Genomic DNA, 21754 nt, shown 5'->3' on the forward strand with positions numbered 1-21754 from the left:
AATATCACTGTGTACTACCTGTAGAATTGGTCAGATGTTATGTGTTGAAGAAGGGAAGTTCCTGGATATAGTGTGGTTATTGAATTCTCTAGGTTTAAGCTTAGTGAGGACGAAAACCATGCCTGACAGGCATGATAAAGACCCTGTTACAAATACAAGATAGCCTTGTAACACTAAACAAACACCGAACTTAAAAGTTATTTGACACATTTAATTCACTGATAAAAACAAAAGAAATTATAAAAGAACCAACAAACTATAAGAAAACTTAGTTAAGAGTATATATTGATTTCATACTGTTTAAGGTTAACCTATGTTGAAAGTTTTTAACTTTATATATTCTGTTATGAATGTTTAAAAGAAAAAAAAAGTTCCTTTTTTACACATTATGTACCTTTGTTTAACAGTAAAAGACTTTTCATTTATGTATATATTATATTTGATTCATGTCTTTAGTTTTGTTAAAAAATAATGTGCTTAATTTTACAAAACATTTATTCAACCACTTCCAGAATAAAGAGTACTGTGTTACGTATTAGTAACAATAAAAGACTTTAACATTTTCATGATTTAAAAAAAATTTTTATGATGTTCATTATGTATATATTTGCATCTTTATTTTTTAAATAGTTTTTCAGTATGTATTTTATATTATTTTTTAAATTAAAGGGTTTCTTTTGAATAAAGTATTACAGTTAAAGGCTTTTGATGACGTATCGTATTTCTTTATTAAAAGATCTGTATTTATTTATGTCTTTCATACTTAGTGGAAAATTCAGCACTGTATTGTTGTATCTCTATTAAACGGTTGTTATGTCTGTGAAATACCCATTTGAAATCCTGCAATTTTAAAATTCATTAGTTGTAAGATTAATGCTAATTATCAGCTTAAGACAAGCTTAATGTAAAAAAGACAAGAAAATGTTGTATAGAAATATATTGTTTCTATCTTCTCGTGGCATTATGATTAATTCTAAATTAATTGTTTGTTCTGAATACATACAAAATTTCACATACAACATGACTGAGGAAGCTGTTAAACTGATATTATTTCAAGTTTCCTTATTTTCCATTGTTATTCTCAAAGTTACATGTATGCTATTACTACCCATGAATTACTGCTTACTGCAACTTTGTATAAGAATTAAGTTAGTAATGTTTTTAATGGCTGCTCAGAAAACACACCTAGAAGTTAATATCTCAAGTATATATATTGTGAGAATAACTTGTCACACAGTACCACCAGTCAAACATCATAACATCAAGGTTTCTTTAAATATAAATAAAGACATACAAACTCAAATGAGCATGTGAAGAGTAAGTAAAAACTTCAAAGCCTTGCAGTATTCAGTCCAACTTAGAACCAGGTGCAATCGCTACTTTTATATTAAGTACTGTAATAATGATTGTTAGTTTTTTTTATCATGTTTTGTCCATTCTCTTTATTTCAGTTAGCATACTCTCAGTTATCAAGAACTTTTAGTATAGCTCCATGATTTTATAACTTGGATGAATAAACTGTTCAATAGTCTTGTTAAGTGAAGCTCTACCATTAATTCCATTCACCTGAAAATACAAAACTATCTATATTTTTCACAAAATGTCTACTTCAACTACTAGAACTGAAATACTGCCAAAAAACTAGCTATATCCTGTCTTATAGGCTCTAAAGTAGTACATTCTAGAAGTCAGCAAAATATTATTACAATACAACTAGTTAAATTGAATAATGTAAAAATACATATAAAATAACACTTTAAGCATTGCTAGCAAGTAATAGCATAGACACAACAATCATGTATATATTGTTCAAAGGCTAATTAAGTATACAACAATCAACTATGATTTCTCAAGTGTTTGTAAAGCATTGTTTCTCAAATCCTAGATTCCCTTTTCTTAGGTACTTCTTTTTTGAGATGAAACATTTTGTAAAGTTTCTTCTTACATGTGTTACAGTATAGAAATATCAGTTATTGTTTATATATGCACATAAATAAAATGAAAATTTTGTGTCACAGTGAAAAAACGTTTACTAGTTACTGAAGCCGATCACTTTTGATACCATACAACAAATCTTTCTCCTTCCATTGGTGGTATATTCAGATAAAACTGAATTAACTTTATAGCAATGAGATGGGCCTGCAGAATAACAAGATATTTGATCAGAATATTAATAAGGAATAATGATAAATTTTGAATAACTGAGTTGTGAGAATGAATGAAATAAAGAGAGTAGATACAAAGTACAATGAAATAAACAATCTATCGTAATCACACTTAACACAAATACTGTATGCATACTTGCTTTTATTAATGTTGGGCTGTTATTTTTTACCAGATTCTTCTTTCAAACTGCTTATATATTGTTCTAGACTGACCAAAACCAATGTTTCTTACTTTGCAATAAACACTGTATTTACCCTGAACAATTAGTCCTACCCACATGACTTGTCATTCTCATTCAAAGGTTGGTGAAGCCAATATATCATCTGAACTGCCAGGAAAGATACTGATATTGATATCCTTCCACAATGTGCAATAATACAGCAATATTCTTCTAGAGAATGACAAATAATCAAAAGCAACTAAAATGAGTTAACTTTAATGGCACATTTACAGAATAAAGGATAAATTCGTCTGAAAACGTTTAACTGCAAAGTTTTATAAACAAATATGGTATCATATTTACAGCTTACTTTTTGTACTATTTTTTGAGAGTTTTCTGTCAAAAAAGCTATCACAAACCAGTCTCCTGGCATCGGGCAGGTAACATTAAGAAACACTGGATCAGAGTCTGTAAACATAGCTACGTGGTATAGGTCCTTACGATGGAAGGTGAAATTATCCGGGAAAGTTTCATTTTGTGGATTGATGACAGGATAGCTGCCAAACTGCAAAAAACTAAATGGCAACAAAAATTAGAAAGAAAGGAAAAATGGACAAGGAGTAGTTTTAGTCCACATATAACTAGTGTAAAGAAGTCCCTGAATTCAACAGTTATATGTCTATGTTAATGTATTACTACTTCAAATAACTGGAAATTTGAATTTGAATTTACAAGTCATTAAAATGTTAATATGTATCAAATGTATGTTATTTCCCAACAAGACTGATACACACACAATTTTGTTTTTAACACAAATATATTTTAGTACACAAATATAAGAACAATACAATTTATAATAGCAGTTATTACTAATAGTATTTACAAATTATGGTTCATATATAAGAGTTTTACAAACTATATTGAGTGTTATATCTGGTCTAGAACTGAATATTTTATCAATGATCTAGATCCATAACAGGCCCAGCATGGCCAGGTGGTTAAAGCATTCAACTCGTAGTTCAAGCGTCGCAGGTTCGAATCCCCATTGCACCAAACATGCTCACCCTTTTGGTGTTAAATGTATACTTACATATAAAATTTGAGAATTAAAAAAAATTATGTGCTTTCAACAATTTTAACTAAACATATTTTCAAATTGACATTTTTAAATTACGTAATATTCATTTCATGTCAGTCGCATGAAAAAAATAAAAAAATATTCAATTCAAACTTTCATTTCTGAGCAGTTCAGACAAGTCTCTCCTGTAAAGCATTATTTCATTTATTTTTCAAAGAATTTTGTTTAGAAATCCCAAAGTACAGGTTATACATGTATTTACTTGAAATATAATGATTCGTGTCTTGCTATCATGAATATATTTCAACGTTAGTTCTTTTAATACTACAGCCCTCTTTACAACCCTTTTATGATATCTGTATAATTATTAATGAAGCCCAGCTTTAAAAGTAACTCATACCAATGATTATATGCCATTGGAGAGAGCAGATTGAAAAGCCGTGTAGATCACAAGACTTGAGCATCAATTCTTGGTTTCTTCAGATATTTACTACCCTGAGCTGTAAAGGTGAATAAAAGAATCTGTCTAACTGGAAAGTTTAGAAAACTTAGGAACAAACCATAGATTTTTTAACTTGCTATTTTTGTTGTTTCTGAATACCATAAATGGTTGAAAGCTGGAAACTTTCTCTATTAAGAAAGATGTCAGATAAGCATCGTTAAGACAGTAAAATAAGAGGTATGATTCCCATTGATGGACACAGCAGATAGCTCAGTGTGGCATTGCTATCAGAAAATACACATGCTAGTAAGCATAGTTAGGATTAACAAGTACAGTGAGGGGGCAAGAGACCAAAAAAATATTCTGATAACAATAATATTCAATGTATAAGGCTAAGTTTTTCATATTTGAATAATGCATGCAAGCAAAAAATCCTATCATTCTGAAAATAAACTATACTTATTAGATATAAAATGATCATAACCAAGAATAATGTATGAAATACATAATACATACAATACACAGCTAACAAAGGTAATAGTGATGCCATTTTGAAATCACTGATAGATTTTTTTGGCAGAAGTGGTTACTACTACAATCGGGAAAACAAAGTATATAGTTATATATATACATTTTAGTGAAAATAAATACATTTTAATGAAGTTAAATAGTAAAATAAGTAAACTCACAAGGAAGAACTGTGGTAAAATCAGCTACTCCAAACCTCTGACTAATTATATCACTTTGTTATAACTCAAAAAACAAGCTGAAATAAAAACAAATTAAACAAAAATGCTGCATTAACTGAAAAGATTCCAGGGTACAAGCTACAATGTGGGATTATAAAAGGTACCCTAGGTTTGGAGGTGACTGAAGAAGTAGGACCCACATTATGGGGGGTGATATACTGTCTTTCAGTCTTAAACTCTGTTTGCCAGTCTCACATAAGAAATAAATAGTAGCAATAAATAAAGAGTTAGAAATAGAAATTAGGAGAGTGAGATGTGGGTGCTCAAGTCACATATATTATAACCATAAATTTTTAAGCCATAAACAAAATATGTTGCATATGTTTTGTTTATGACTTAATTTATGGTTATAATATAATTAATCAGAGGTTTGGATTTGCTGTTTTTAACACAGTCCTTCCTCATGTTTTTGTTTACTTGTTTGGCTTCATATGTAATAATTTAATTTTACTAAAATGCAGACATATATATATATGTACAGTGTAACAAAGTATATACATATGTTCGTATGTGTATACACAATGTAACTTTCTGGTCAACAATAAAAGAGATCGAAATTCTAAAACAAAAGGAAATCTTTTTTTTTTTTGTCATAAGGGCAACTCGCAACAAAGTTCTGGAAAGTTTCTCAACTTAAAACGAATGACAGAAATACTAAATGAATGACCCCCTTTCCCAGTGGCTCAGCAGTACGTCTGAAAATTCATAACGATAAAAGTCGGGTTTTAATATCTGTGATGGGCACAGTACAGATAGCCCATTGTGTAGCTTTGCGATTAACTACAAACGAAAATACTAAGTTAACTTACATTGATATATTAAGCAGCACCTGTATGCATTTAGTACGTTTTTATTAAGTTTTACGCAACTTGGTTATATATTTCCGTTATCACAAGATAAAAAAAATACACGATCTAATATCGTACGGGGCAATCACCTTTATAAGTATAATGTGTAAACGAAACAGCATATTCTCAAAACTTGTAGATTTTTATCTGGTTTCAACATATGTTCTTAATGATGTCATTAAAACCGTTATTGACATGTTATGGCACTGCTGATATGGTGCTCATGGCAACGTAACAAGTAGCCTTGCTCAGAAAAATATGCTGTGATACAAGATGCTATTGAACTGAAGACTTAATCGAACCCATTCGTGGAAGGGTCGATGGAATCCAATTCAATAAACGGTTTCTTCTTAACATATAGAAATATCGTTTTATATATAAAAAAAAATTATACAGTCTTTCGAATAATTCGTATAACGAATTAGCTAAACAGCAATTTCCTTGGTGCACGGGTATGAGAGCGGAATGCCTTGTCGATTTTCTTTACGCAGTAAGCCATTCTCGGTAACCATACGCATAATATATACAGGGTGTCCCAAAATAACGTTTACACTCTTTGACTGTGTATAGCTAATAAACCGTTTCTTTTGTTTCAGATTTGACTTGTGTCCAAGGATGGCGGATAATCAGCTTACAATCGAGCACAAAATATTCATTCTCAAAACTTTTTGGAAAGTCGAAAACAAAGCTGAAGTGCAAAAACGTTTTACTAGAAAGTTCCATATGGATGCGCCATCTCGCCCCAGCATTTCACGCATCATCGCCAAGTTTGATGAACACGGAACACTCCACCATATGAGAAAGGGTCGCTCCGGTCGAAAAAGATCATCAACAAGCCCAACAAGAGAGCAAGAGGTCATTGATAATGTTCTGAATTCTCCATGAAAATCAGTGCGCCAACTGTCTCGTGAAACAGGTATCCCTAAATCCAGCGTTCATCGCATTTTGAAGTGTTCCCAATTCAAAAGTTTCATCCCATCGCTTGTTCACGCTCTGAATGAAGATGACCCTGATCGAAGGGTTGAGTTCTGTGAATGGTATCTTGCTAGATCTGCAGGCGATGATGAATTTCCACTCAAAATTGTTTGGAGTGACGAAGCAACGTTTAAGCTGAATGGCTCAATAAATCGACACAACTGCACCTACTGGGAAACAGAAAATCCACATGTTACAGAGGAACATCACTTGAATTTGCCTGGAATGACTGTGTGGTGTGGTCTGTCCGCTAGGGAACTCATCGGACCATTCTTTTTCCAAGACAACGTAACAGAATGGAATTATCTCAACATGCTACAAGAGTTTGCCATGCCACGCATCCAAGAACAATTTGGAGAAGAAGAGTGTTTCTTCCAGCAGAATGGCGCTCCTCCCCACTTCCATCGCGACGTGAGAGCATATCTGGATGCATCTATGCCAGACAGATGGATTGGACGAAGAGGAAGTGTAGAATTTCCTGCTAGATCACCATATTTGACACCCATGGATTTGTTTTTGTGGGGGTTTCTGAAAGACAAAGTTTACAGCACGAAAAGGCCAACAATTGACTAATTGAGAGTTGCAATTGAAGAACAATGTGCTTTAATACCAGATGAGATGGTGTTTGATGTGTGCACTTCCATTTCTTCCCGTTATGAGATGTGACTGGAGCAGAACGGATTTCAGTTTGAACACCTGAAGTGAAGCAAGCAAATTGTGACATTTTACAATTTCAACCAAGGAGAGTTTTCCTTGGGAAGAATTTTATTTGTTATTTTTTCTCTTCATTTCAGTATTAAATCTTTAAATAAATCCTTTGGCTATCATATGTATCTTGTTTCATTATTAAAATCAATAAACAAGGCAAGTTATAATGATCCAAAGAGTGTAAACGTTATTTTGGGACACCCTGTATGTATACACGTAAACAATAATTAAATAAAACACATTTAAGTTTCATATAAAACGTCAGCCGCGTTTAATTATACATATATGTGGTATATAAATAAACCAAATGACTATTTATCGCTTATATTTTCAAAACTACCTGTGTGTTTTGTGTTTGTTTTTTTCATTTTTTGTCAAGCTAGTTGGCACTTACATAAAAGTGTTACTGTTTTTACGCAGAATAAAAAAAAAAAGTATCACGTGCTTCTTTACACTTGTTTCACGTAAAGTCACGTGCAGAAGGAAGAGTGATTCGTATCATTCATGTCATAAAACTTGGAAAGAAAATAACCGCAAAAGAAATGGGTAAGTAAACGGTTTGTTTTGTTATACGCTACATCATAAAAATCGATACAGAAGACGTAATCTGATGTGTGTGATTTCTATTGATCCATGCCTGTAATATAAACACTAATAAGAAGGCGCTAACGTCCACCAACAGTAACGATGAAGACGTCCATGTGCCGTTGTAATAATAGAATTTCCAGTATAGGTTGTCCAGTCTGATATACCATACACACATTGTACCTACACAAAAAGTACGTTTTAACATCTGTGATCCTTTTGTTTGAGTACAATGTACAGAATTACATTCGGTAAAAGACCGCCGCTTTTATGCAATACATATAACTCTACAGTGCACACATACATATATACGTGTACTTTTGTTATACCTTCACGTTAGAAAATAAGTGAAAATAAAATATTTACATAAAGTCAGTCAAGGTTGTAAGAACGGTAAAACTCATCCTAAGTTATTGCAGGTGAGCCGGGATTTCTTTGTTTCTCTGAATTACGCAATCTACTATTGCGGTCTATCAGCATTGTTTGTTTTAAATATCGCGCAAAGCTACTCGAGGGCTATGTGCGCTAGCCGTCCCTAATTTAGCAGTGTAAGACTAGAGAGAACGCAGCTAGTCATCACCACCCACCGCCAACTCTTGGACTACTCTCTTACCAACGAATAGTGGGATTGACCGTCACATTATAACGCCCACACGACTGAAAGGGCGAGCATGTTTGTTGACGGGTATTTCAAACCCGCAACCCTCAGATTACGAGTCAAGTGCCTTAACCAACTGACCATGCTGGACCATATCAGTACAGACTAAAGACAATCTGACCCGACAAGTATATCGGTATAGACTAAATACAATCTGACCTGACTTGTATATCGTTATAGACTAGGTACAATTTGACCCGACTTATATATTGGTATAAATTGAATACAATCGGACCCGACATGTATATCAGTATAGATTAAATACAGTCTGACCCGACATGTATAGCGATATAGACTAAATACAATCTGACCCGACATGTATATCAGTATAGACTAAATACAATCTGACCCGACATGTATAGTAGAATACACTAAATACAATCTGACCTGACATGTATATCGGTAGAGACTAAATACTAAATACACTATGACTCAACTTGTATATCAGTAGAGGCTAAACACTAAACACAATATGACCCGACTTGTACATCGGTACAAACTAAACACAATATGACCCGACTTGTACATCGGTACAAACTAAATACAATATGACCCGACTTGTACATCGGTATATATTAAATACTAAATACAAACTGACCCAACTTATATATCGGTATAGACTAAATACTAAATACAATCTTATCCAATTTGTATACCGGAGTAGGCCTGGCATGGCCAAGCGCGTAAGGCGTGCGACTCGTAATCCGAGGGTCGCGGGTTCGCGCCCGCGTCGCGCTAAACATGCTCGCCCTCCCAGCCGTGGGGGCGTATAATGTGACGGTCAATCCCAGTATTCGTTGGTAAAAGAGTAGCCCAAGAGTTGGCGGTGGGTGGTGATGACTAGCTGCCTTCCCTCTAGTCTTACACTGCTAAATTAGGGATGGCTAGCACAGATAGCCCTCGAGTAGCTTTGTGCGAAATTCCAAAACAAACAAACAAACTTGTATACCGGTATAAAAATCTGACTTAATTTGTATATCGGTATGAACTAAATACAACCTGACCCAACGTGTATATTGGTGTGGATTAAATACAATCTTACCCAACGTGTATACCGGTCTTTCCAAACTTTTTCTGCTAAAGACAGCTGCGTTGTAAGCATGACTGAAAATGGTTAATGTTAAATAGAAAAGCTAAAAACCATTACCAGCATAAATGATATTAATTCAGTTGACTGAAAAAACTGTAGTTTATTTTTTTTATGTTAAACAGCCCCTACAGTTGTCGCACTTACGAAACATACTAATCTTTTATCTGTATATACGTAAAACAAATGTTGACCATTCATTGAAATTATAGAACCAATCAACTGTACTAACATTCTGGTCAACAGTATGACGTGTACATCTCATACGTACGATTATTTAAAACAAACACATTACTAACATGGAGGGCGCAAATTAATGCAGAACACCCACTGCAACTAATTACGAAGTCGTTGCCTTGGTGATTCAACTGTATATTTTGACCAAACCTAAGGAGTTAAAACAAATTTTTCTTTTAACACCCAAAACTGCTCCCACGTCGTTCAAACTTTCCAAATACGTGTTGTTCACTACAAGAACGACCGTGCAATAAATGAAGTCAGTAATCATGTGCGCTATGACAAAATAAGCCCGGGTTGATTTTCACATGGGGATGGTAATTAACAGAGAATATTCTACAGATTTTTTTTTAAATTCCCACTTTTTCCTGTTAGTTACGGGATGCTTAGCAAGATTTGACCGGGTCACTCACAGAAGGATATTAGGGCGTAGTTCTGTAACTATATGTTGGTTAGTAGGACGTAGTTCTGTAACTGTGTTCCTTAGGTCTCTGAAACTACAAGCGTACTCCTATTTTGTATTAATTTTAGGTTATTATGAGTTTCATCTTTTTACTTCCTTTCTCATGCTTGTGTGTGTGGAAATAACACTCGTATTTTTTTATCGGTTCTTGATTCTCGATTGCTTTGTTCTAAGATGTATAATTTTCAATTACATTTGAGCTCCAATCTACTGAAAATTAATCTACTTAAATTCAGTTATTAAAGGGTTGACCCCCCCGCTAGTACAGCGGTAAGTCTACGAATTTACAACACTAAAATTAGCCGTTCGATTCCCCTCTGTGGGCTCAGAAGATAGCCTAATGCGACTTTGCTATAAAAAAAAACACACACACATTAAATGGTTAGGATTTATTAATTGTTTAATCCGTTATATCTGATTTAATCAATTATATTTATTCACTTACCCTGATAAGTATCAATTATTGAGATATAGGCAGCTGCTTTTATTCCTTGTTGTCTTAAATTCTCTCAGCTACTATTAAGAAAATCAGTGTGTATGGTGTTTGTTTTTTATTCATCACAGTAAGTCTACATTTATACAGAATTTGAACAATGTAAGATAATTATGCCACAAATTTATTATGCTGAATTATTCGGCAGACACACTGTTTGAATTAACAAAAATAAACATAAGCTTAATCTATATTCGATACCCCATTTATCACTGACTGAATTATACCGGTTATGGGGAATTCCACCCTCGTTATAACACTGGATTGTACTACAGATTAGTGTTTGTTCTTAGTTTACGATACATAAATTAAAGGAAACAAATCACTAGCTGACATATCCCCCACCCCTACTCCACGAATGGTTCATCGCTAAACGTGAGGGATTGTGCGTTTTTTTTCTTCTTTGGAATAATGGAAGTACTTTCCAATATAGTAAAGAATTATCGTAAGATTTATAAGGAACACTTTTAAATTTAAGACCTATAAAGAACACATTTAAATAATTTAATATACAGACTTTTATCGATAAATCAACTTTACATCCCGTCACTATTTTTTATACTGATGTCAAAGACTGAATTATCCTCACAAACCGTTAAACAAGGAAATTATATTTATCACTCACTTTAAATCTAAATTCACGCATTAGGCAAGCGCGTACAAAAAAAACAAACTTGACAAGGTAAAAAATCGATAAAAAAGAAAAGTAAGAAATGCCAGACTGATGCTATCTGACATTATACAAGGCACGGAGAAGAAACCAATACGTGTGTGTGTGTGTGCGCGCATACCAGTATTATGGGTTTACAGCTTCTCAGGAAGAGGGAAATCAATCACTGCATCCGGAGGCTTCTTTTAATTTAAGCAGATCTTGCTTCGGTTTGCTAGTCAAATGCAGACCAAAGAGCTAATGTTAAACGATGAAAATTTGTGGAAACTGTGCAGCTACACGGAAACCAGGAGCATAATAGGAGTTTACGATGTCACGGAGAATTGGAGCAGTTAAATAACTTCTTCAGTTTGTTTTAATAGGAGAGATAAATGCCAGAAAATATTAATATATCTGTCGCTATGTGCAAATAATAATAATAAACCTTCTAGTCTACATCTTGTTTCTGTAAAACAATAAAATAATTATAAAAACAAATTATGACGAATAAAGAATGCCGATAACATTACATATTTCATTGTACAATCATTTTTAAAAAAACCTGATAAACTTATTTAAATTATTACTAAACACTAACATTTACAACAAAAGTAAACAGGAATGTTTGTAAAGTGCGTGTAATAAAATGAAACGAAGCAAAAACATACAAAATAGAAAAAAATAACGATGGAGTGAAAAGTACGTAACTTCAGTTACACAGGAAAGTAGGCACATAAGAAGTAAGAAAAATCGATAAATATCTAAAGAGGAATGAGCATGTCCTTAAGGCGTCACAGCTATCTTAATAAGCTTAATTGAAAGTAACCACAGGTCGCACATCCGAACGTAATTACTTAGGCTTAATTAATAGAGATTTTTGTTTTATAGAATAACTTCGCCTCCGAGAAAACTGACACATTTAAACGAGTGTAGTGTTTGTGTAAATGTTACATTCATCTATATTCTGTTTATCTAAGTTGAACGAAAGGATACATGAGCATCAACATGTTAATAATACATAATAAACAGAAACCAAGTAGCTGTGAAATGAAACCAAAGGATCTAGCTTAAGGTAAACAATAAAAATAAATAAAAGCGGATGGAGCTAAAGTTTGAAAAAATGTTATTCAGTGTATAAATAAATGAAGCGAAAATGTGCAATGTGCATTTGTCAAAAACGCACATGCTGAACTTTACACACATTAACCGTTCTTGACTTTTTAATAAAGCTTGGGATTTATAAAAAATAATAATTATGTCATTGATTAGTATGATTACCATATAAATTCTGATATATCTGACAAGAATATTGACTGCAATGTCCACAGTGAGACTTTAGCAACTCTTTAAAAACAGTGATATATTTTGGAATTTTAAATTCGTACGTTTTTTAAGTGATTTACAGAAAAAAAAAAAAAGACATCCGACCACGAATATGACATTCGGGTTAATTGCCACTAACTTAATAACCGGTTGCAAGCTGACCTTGTGTTACAGCTCTAGGTTTTGAAGCTGGCGAGCAGGGTTCGAATCTGTTGGATAGGCTTACCGAAAAGGTTTTTCCGCACTTTAAGTTGTAGATGCATTATCAGTGTAACATGTAGCGCTTTAGTTTGATGAAAGTAACGTGCCACTGACTGGCTGCCTTTCCTCCAATCAGTAGTTGAAAATTAGGAACGGCAAAAAATAGCCTGAGTGGTTCTGCCATAAATACAAACCTGAGAAACCCAAGAAAAGTCCTAGTTTAAAAAATATATCTGACGTTAAAAGGAACCAAACGGATACGAAGATACGACTATGTACAGGAGGCTTAAGTTTCAATACTTTTTAGAATAACAAACCCGTATTCAAGACTAACAACTAACAACAGTGACTTACAGAATAAGGTATTCCATAAAAGAAACCGCTTTTGTACAGTTATTTTGGATAAGATACTGAAAATTACACAATGTTTGAACATCCTACTTTTATCAAGCATTTTCTTTAAAAAATCAAAAATATATTTTGATCAGTATATTCTATTAGATCTACGCATTTTCATGTATACAAGTATATGCATATAATACATATTTTATGTAGCATTCTTATCTGAAACATTGAAACGTCTCCTAACTGTGCACATAATGAGTGAAAAGAACTCACACTGAGATGGGTTTTGGGGAGCAGTAGGTGCTCCCATTAGCTTCAAATTCCCAGCTTGCTAAGGAGACTTGATGCGGGACTGTGTAATGAAATATTTGGACGTCCTTGTAAGCTCGGTAGGGGTATAGCTCCCGTGAGTCTAACACTTGACTTAATGTTGATTCTGTAAAGAAAACATAAAGTACTGTAATTGTTATACATTAAGCTGCTATCATCCACGCTCTACTTCTGTGTGAATAACACAGCGAGGTTTACAGCAGGAGTTATTTAGTAAGCAATACTGTTCGTCTGCTTAGGAGCGGGAAAACAAACTTGTTTTAAGTCTTTGGATTGCTAGTAAGTTTACCGATATGTACACAAAGGAACACCACCAAATCCATATCTGCTGCTTCATGTCGTTCGCCCACAGTCGGCAGGGCACATATTGTATCAGTACGGTGTTGAAAACCCGCATCACTGGAAGAATTATTTACTGTTATTTGTAAGCTATAGTAATACGTATACAGTATGCTCGTAATAAAACTATTTTAAAATGTTAAAAACTAAAAGCACCTGAGTAACAAAAATATAATGTTTAGTTATTCAAGTAAAGACAGTACCATGAAATTTGAAATGATAGATTGATCTATCGAGATCAAAACAAACGAAGCCCTAAAATTAACAATTATAGAAAATCAAATATGCGTCGACAATAATTATTAGCTTAATGTTAAACGATGTTAATCGATATTTTTCAATACGTAAAAACTTCAAATTATCTTTTTATGTTTATTTTTGCAAACTGAAGAAAACAATAAACTATTTAAATCCACCTAATTTATAATGATGTGTTATCAATTTTGTTCAAGACTTTCAATATTAATTTTAAACCATTTTATTTGATTTTTTTTCGTATTTTTATCTGAAAACATCAAATCTGCGAAAAGTTTTAGTTTAATAAGTTTCCACTTGTTTGGCAGCTTTCCAAAAATGTACGTCATCGTTTATGTCTCTATCTCAGTTCTTTTAGAGCTTCCAAAAACAAGAGGTCCGTTACTGATACATCAAACGTTTTAAAAAGAACGGCGCAAACAATTACTTTACACAATCATTAGCAAGTTGCAATATTTCGTAAAGAACAGCGTGACTGGTTTCCTTTCATGTATATCACCTAATAGAAGCTTCCTTTTCTCTTTTTTTTCGGAAAAACTTGTTTTATTTTTCTGAACGAGTCATGAATGATTCATGTAAAAGAACACTGAAACAGATAATCTTTCTACAAAATATCACGACAGTGTCGCTCAAAGAAGTCAGCTTTTCTTTTAGGACACGGATAACATGTGTTGATGAAACACAAAAAGACTTGGTTCCATTATTACAATAAATATTCACATATTTCTTCTTTATATATGCATATTGAATGCTGTACTTTTCTGCATCTATTTGTCCTTTTTTTAAAACCTGAAATGGGATTTCTAATAGTTATAAAACTTTTTACGTTTCTGTATGCCTGTATTCTGTTGTTTTTTGTTTTGTTTTTCTGTTCTTATGAGAGATTAAGAGTAACATATCTCGTAGAGCGCAGTAGGGTGTTTTACCCACAATATCTGTGATCACTAAATCTGTCCTGGTGAATAGCACGGAGTGAAAATAAGGTTACGATCTACCACAGGCAATCTTCGAGTCTCGTTAGCATCTTGAAGGTTACGTTACCTAAAGCGTTAAATCAAAGTTATTACAAATAAAATGCAACCAATCTCAATGTAACTAACGAAGTTATACAGGGGCGTAGGCACAAATTTATAAGTGGAGGGATGTTAACTTTTGACTTCGAGTTCCAATGCAATCAGTTTTTTCCTAGAAAGTCTTAGATACATTAATTATCACATATATGTTTTACACACATACGGGTGCACCTTAGATGATGAAACCGAACCTGACGAATACCCCATCCCCTGTTAACAAGCATGTAATGGTTTCTACTTTTCATTTTACACTTTTTTCCAATGTACTCTTAGAAGGGAATATTGAAAAATTCATCTGGAAGGTATTTCAATAAGTTCGACAAAGGTACCTTTCTAGCGTTTCAAAGTGTATCTAACATAAAAGAACACATTTATGACAACACTGATACTGTAGGTATTCAACCCACCTTCATATGTTTTAATTAGTCAATACCGTTTTTACTGTTATTGACGGTAAAGCGACTTTACAACACTTGCCTTCAAACGTTTGAATTCCTTGTCCATACTTTTGTACATGTTAACATAATTCAAAAAAACATTGAATATGCATATATACTTTTATAAAATTACACAAGAAACCTATTTTATAAAATTACATAACAAACCTATTCGAAACTGAAATAAAACCATGTTCAAACATGCTTATTGCATGAGCATTTTATTTAAAATATATCAAGAAAAAGGGCGTAAAGAATAGTCTGAAAATTAGCTTTTACAAAATTATTTTGATGCCACATTATTAAATAAAAAATCATAATTTAAAAACTTCACGCTAGAAGAACATTTTTTAACAAGATACACATAGAAATTAACATTATTCCACAACAGTCGCTCTTAGTAGGCTTTAAACCTATGTATGTAATTATCTTTGCCTATTCCTTTTTGTCTTATTTATATCTATACACAACAGATATACACACATACGTTCCTCCAATAATATTATTATGTTTTTTGTTATTTTTAATTTCGCGCAAAGCTACTCGAGAAGTATCTGCGCTAGCCGTCCCTAATTTAGCAGTGTAATACTAGAGGGAAGGCAGCTAGTCATCACCACTCACCGCCAACTCTTGGGCTACTCTTTTACCAACGAGTAGTGAGATTGACTGTCACATTATAACGCCCCCACGGCTGAAAGTGCGAGCATGTTTGGTGCGACGGGGATTCGAATCTACGACCCTCGGATTACGAGTCGAACGCCTTAACCCACCTGGCCATGCCGGGTCTCATCATTATGTTAAAAGAACGTGTCGAAACTGGACAAAATATACATAATTATGGTATTTCAGCCCATACCCTACACTAAAACTAAGTATTATCGAATCGATAATGGAACAGTTGTTTAGAAACCTTCCTTTCAAACAAATTTTGAATACTTGCATCTTTAGGTACATAAATTTTAACCAACTGAATGATTACACGTTGGACAGAACTACGTAGATCTGACACTACAGAAAACTGGCTCAGTTAAATGCAATCTCGATGAACAGATATCAGTTTTCCCTAATTATGTTATTGTAAGATTATTTATGTGTGTGTGTGTGTGTATATATATATAGAGAGACACACACACTGTTCAAGTGTATTTAAGAAAAAAATACCACAGTTAATATATATGCCGGTATAAGAACCGTTTCTTTTCAAAGTGTACTAAAATTAAGGGTGCAGCTTTGTACTAAATATCAAATACATTTAGAGCATAGTACTGTACAGATATATAAATGATATGTAAATAAAAAACACATATGCATGTTGACATATGAAGAACAGAAACAGGTAGTTAGGGAACTTGACTCACAATCTGAGGGTCGCGGGTTCGAATCCTCGTCCCACCAAATACACTCGCTCTTTCACCCCTAAGCGTACTATAATATAAGGGTCAATTGTTGGTAAAAGAGTAGCCCAAGAGTTGGCGGTGCTAGTTGATGACTATCTGCCTTCCTTCTGGTCTTTCAACGCTAAATTAGGGATGGCTAACGCAGATATCCTTCGTGTAGCCTTGCGCGAAATTCAAACCAAAAAACAAAATTTAGTTTGGTTTATTTAGAGAATAATGAAGAACAGCAGCAGCGTGAACACATTCATGGTTTTGTTCAATGAAGTTATCAACAAGAAAAATTTATTATTATATTTTTTAAAAGCAAGCTCAATAACTTAAAAAAAGGAAAACAATAAATCTGTTGTTAAATAAACAATAATGTATTATTTATTCCACTTTATATTTGTGTTGAATTATGCGTGAGATCTTAAACTTCAAATTTCCTCACCAACAGAACATCTTTATGCACGTGTATTAACAAACACATAATTTCAGCTAGACGAGCTGCAATTTCTGTATATTAAGATACTATACATAATGAAAACGCCTAACAGAAAGACTTCGTAGAAAATGTTATATTGAAGCAATGGTGCTTTAGCAGTTTGTACATTTGCTTGCATACACTAACTTATGGTGGCAACGTCATGTGATGAAATAACACTCACACACATATAGCTGTATAGCTAAATAAATTAGAACCTCGCGGAGATTCGTACTTGATAATACAGACTATGTTTTATGCCTCATTCGTTTCAAACTATTTTTTTCCGCTGTTAAAATTGTAGCTAATGGTACTTATTTCGAAAGAATTATCAGTTGAGCAAACAACACTTGCCGAGAACCCTAGAGATATTACACTTGTATGAAAAATTGAGGACAAGTGCTCAAGTGCATCATACCTCAAACCAAAGTTTTCCACAATTTTCATGTTCTTTGAAATAACCTTTTTATAAATATCTTCTATCATTTCCGTTCTTATCGTTTAATTTCTTCGTACTTTTATGTACATCTGAATTGCTTACGTGATGTCAATTAAATTAGTCTTAGTAAGCTCATAATTGTTTTACACACATTTCAATCTCGATGTATATTTTCCTTTTGTATTTCTCTAAGCCTTTGAAATGTATTTCACATCTTTCATATAAGAGCAACTGTTTTCAGAGGCCATTTTTATATGTTGTACTCACGAACGTTTATACCCAATGAGAGAAATCTGGTTTGTCAAAATTTGGTTGCTCAGAGCATCCTATTCATCAGTAATACTTCTCTTGAAAATGGTTTTATTGCAAACAAATTGTTTGAAGAAAGGTCTTCTCATTAAGACTGTTTTTATTAAGAGGTATCATTTTTTATAAATGTTTTCCTCTTTTTATTTCACTCAGCGTGTGTTACTTATATTAACATTTTCATCTTATCCTACAATTTGATAAGTGTTTGGTGTACACAAAATCATACGGCTTTAGTGATATACGTCACGTTTACATTAGTAGAACTGTTTACTCAAAAACCTTTTGTCGCATATTCGTAATATTACACATTTTGTAAGTATATATATTACGATGGCTCGTGAGCGTAGAAAGTTTCTCATAACGTACTCCACGTTGGTGACACGTAGTGCTCCTGAGCTATAGTTTGAATAAAGGTCGTTTACTACCAACATTGTTCGGCGTTTAATATTTGAAACGTTATCGCTTTCGAAGTATTTTACAAATGATGAAGTTGCTTTGGGCAACAACAATCTCAAACAAGGAGATAACTGAAACGAAAATACCGATTCTGAGAGTGAGTTACAGACTTCAGGAAACAATACGTATAACACGATTATGCAATTAAAAGCTAAACGATTCTTCTAGCTGATAAACTGCAGTGAAAAACATCAAAGAAAGTCGATAACCTTGACTCTTAAAGAACTAACTTGATATAGGCTAAAAAACATGTTGTAATACTAATCTTTACATTCTATGTTTCATTGAAAATTTCCATCTAGTGAGACAGGTTGACCAACATCTGCTGAAAACGGTATAAACTAGATTAAAAAAAACTCGTCGGGATTCGATACTTTACTGTCATAGAGTTGTCAAACGTTGTTTACTGATAGAATCATATTTTAAATATTTCAATGACGTCACGAAGTAACCTCTAAATCAAAACTTATCTAGCTTTGCACCTTACTACTGTTATATTTATGTATATTAAAGATAAATATAAGATAACCAGGAGTAAAAAAAATGTACACTGTAGTATTTATTATAAATATTTATTTACATTATGCACCACCTGCTTCTGTTTTCTAAGTATATTTTAATACAGTAAAAATTGTAAGGCTCTTATTAGTGTTATGGCCTTTTTTTTATGCCACGAAATTATAAAACGTATTTTCCAAAACTACTTTAATGGAACTTATTCAAACCACGATACTGGTAGCCTGAAGAGCAGTGCAGCTTCATTTGTGATAAGATTAAAAAACATTCTGCCAGAAAAAAAAAAAATTATATTCATGACTCATTTCCTTTCACTGATTTCCTACGCTACCAGTTCTTCAAAATTTTTAATTACTAACCACAACGTTCTGCATACGGTATAAGGAAAAGAGAATTGTTTTCTAATGAGCGTAGAAGCGACAAGAATTTTGACACTCAGCCACTGTTTGAAGGTTGAAAATTGTGCCAAAACACACACATACATCTGTACATGTATGTATATGTATGTATGCATATATATATTTATTTTTTAAAATCAAACCGGAATTAGCAGGCCAGCGTTCTCTTTACAAAATAAAACGGTAATATTTATAACTTGGAATAAAGACGGTGAGAAGGAAAATGATATAACAAAAAGAAAGGACAACAGACGTTTCTTCCTCAAGACGGTCTGCTTTACGGTGAACAGCTGTACGATCATAAACTATGGACGCTCATGCTTACAAACTTAAATGATAGAACTAGTCTATTCGTCTTTTTAAGGTCGATGATACTGTATATATACCTCATATTTGCTGTATTTCTCAATAAATTGATTTTAAAGCTGGTATACTTAACCAAATGTGCAAAATTATATATTCATATATCATAGACACAATTAAAATGTATATTGTTTATAAATACTTTAGAAAAAAGACCTTCCGGCATCTAAAAAGGAACACCCAGTTTTGGAACGTCAGGGTATTTTAATGTCATCACACTGGCTGATGGAAGCCCAATCCATGCTTTCAAAAATAAAGTGTAAGAAATAAAAACATATAATAAGGGTATGGTGAACAAAAAACAATAGAAAGAGTTCGACTTTTCTAAATTGCTAACTTCGAATTCTTGCCCAGTATGCTTCATATAATTATTCTTAACCAGATAATAACATTGGTTGTTTTTCACAAGTCTTTAACTATTTTTAAAATTTCATAACTATCTTACTCTGGCCTCACATATAAATTATTATATGAGTGAATGTTAAATTCTTCAAACTAAAACACAAAGTACAATTTTTCTTTTCTTCTTATTTTCGCAATAACGCTATTGGCAAAGTTTAATCTTAATTATCTTTAACTAGTCTCCCCAAGACATGTAAATATTCATTTAAAAAGAAACTTGTAAAAACGTATAATATGATGTATAGAATTATGATAGAAAAGCTTCATAAAACTATTTAAATTATTTTTCTCAGCCTTAATTTCCCATACGTTCCAACCCAATATTAATTATATCGCCAAAATCATCATGTTAACTTTGGAACTACTTCCTTGGACGTTTAATTTTTTTACATCTCTTAATAATTTGATATTACATTTTCTGGTATATTTTACAGGATTGCAAGAAATTGATCAAACAACCGAAAGTTATTAACTTCTTCAACAACAAAATATGTGTTTTGTAAGTTGAAGTTGTTACATGGCCTTAACCTTAAATTTCATACGCACGAATTTTACTCTTACTTAATGTTAGCCCGTTCAATGATCGTTTACTCGCTTGATGCAAAACGACGATACGCAACTACACAGCGCCTTAGTGCCTTGGTTAATAACCAAACGAACGAACTCTCATGAAATCGTGCTCAGTTTGGCGCGCTTGTTTAGATGTTTCTTACAAAAACAAGAACAAAGAGCTCACATTACACACTTGCCCTCAACTATATAACAATTGCAAAAGGTAAACATTCCTACCTGATTTAAAGAGGTTACAATTCTCTAAAAACATACAACAAGCTAGACATATCTGAACAAGTGTCAGACGCGCTACACCTCCCGTCGCCATAGTTCTGTTCACGTTCCAGCTTTCACGTGACGCTCGTTACAAACATGAGAGAACGAATGTGAAGACTGAGCACAAGCACGCAATAGCTACAAGTGTTCCAGTATGTGAACTTTTAATGAACTGTTTATTTACCTGTATCCTTAATGTCATCTAAAAATTACGTTTGTTTTTATTTTATTTTGATATCTCAAAATATCATTAATGACAACACTTGAGAGGCAAAATATTGTTACATCTATACAAACAAAAACAAATTACTGATTCTTCCCAGTTACGTGATATTTGAGGAACTCCTATTAAAAAGTTACGTTTGTAGCGCTATCTGGCAATAATAAATTATTTTTTAAATTATTTTTTTATCAAGTGAATTACATCTTATATTTTTAACATCCGGACACAGTTTTCCTCATTTTACTCACTTTACCAAATATCGTTTGGATTTATTCAATAATAACAAGAATGTTTATGCTGGAACGTAATTGGACAATCTTTGCGTTGTTTTACTTTTCTTTGGTTAAACAAGCTTTTGG

At 33.0% G+C, this 21754-nt stretch overlaps 1 protein-coding gene across 4 annotated transcripts in view; it reads right to left on the reverse strand.

Annotated features, from left to right (window-relative positions):
• Positions 1-21492, reverse strand: part of LOC143249605 (transmembrane protein 8B-like) — a 43173-nt gene extending 21681 nt beyond the window's left edge. For 3 of the 4 annotated variants that reach the window (XM_076499741.1, XM_076499742.1, XM_076499740.1), the window contains exons 1-4: positions 21134-21492; positions 13441-13603; positions 2697-2901; positions 19-143 (exon numbers count right to left, since the gene is read on the reverse strand). In XM_076499741.1, the coding sequence (XP_076355856.1) occupies positions 19-143; positions 2697-2901; positions 13441-13603; positions 21134-21224 (584 nt within the window). In that variant the 5' untranslated portion in view covers positions 21225-21492. The remainder of the gene's footprint in view (positions 1-18; positions 144-2696; positions 2902-13440; positions 13604-21133) is intronic. The other variant, XM_076499743.1, reaches the window with a different exon arrangement.
• Positions 21493-21754: the final 262 nt, after the last annotated feature.

This window comes from Tachypleus tridentatus, chromosome 4 (genome assembly GCF_004210375.1).
Source record: "Tachypleus tridentatus isolate NWPU-2018 chromosome 4, ASM421037v1, whole genome shotgun sequence".
Classification (NCBI taxonomy): domain Eukaryota; kingdom Metazoa; phylum Arthropoda; class Merostomata; order Xiphosura; family Limulidae; genus Tachypleus; species Tachypleus tridentatus.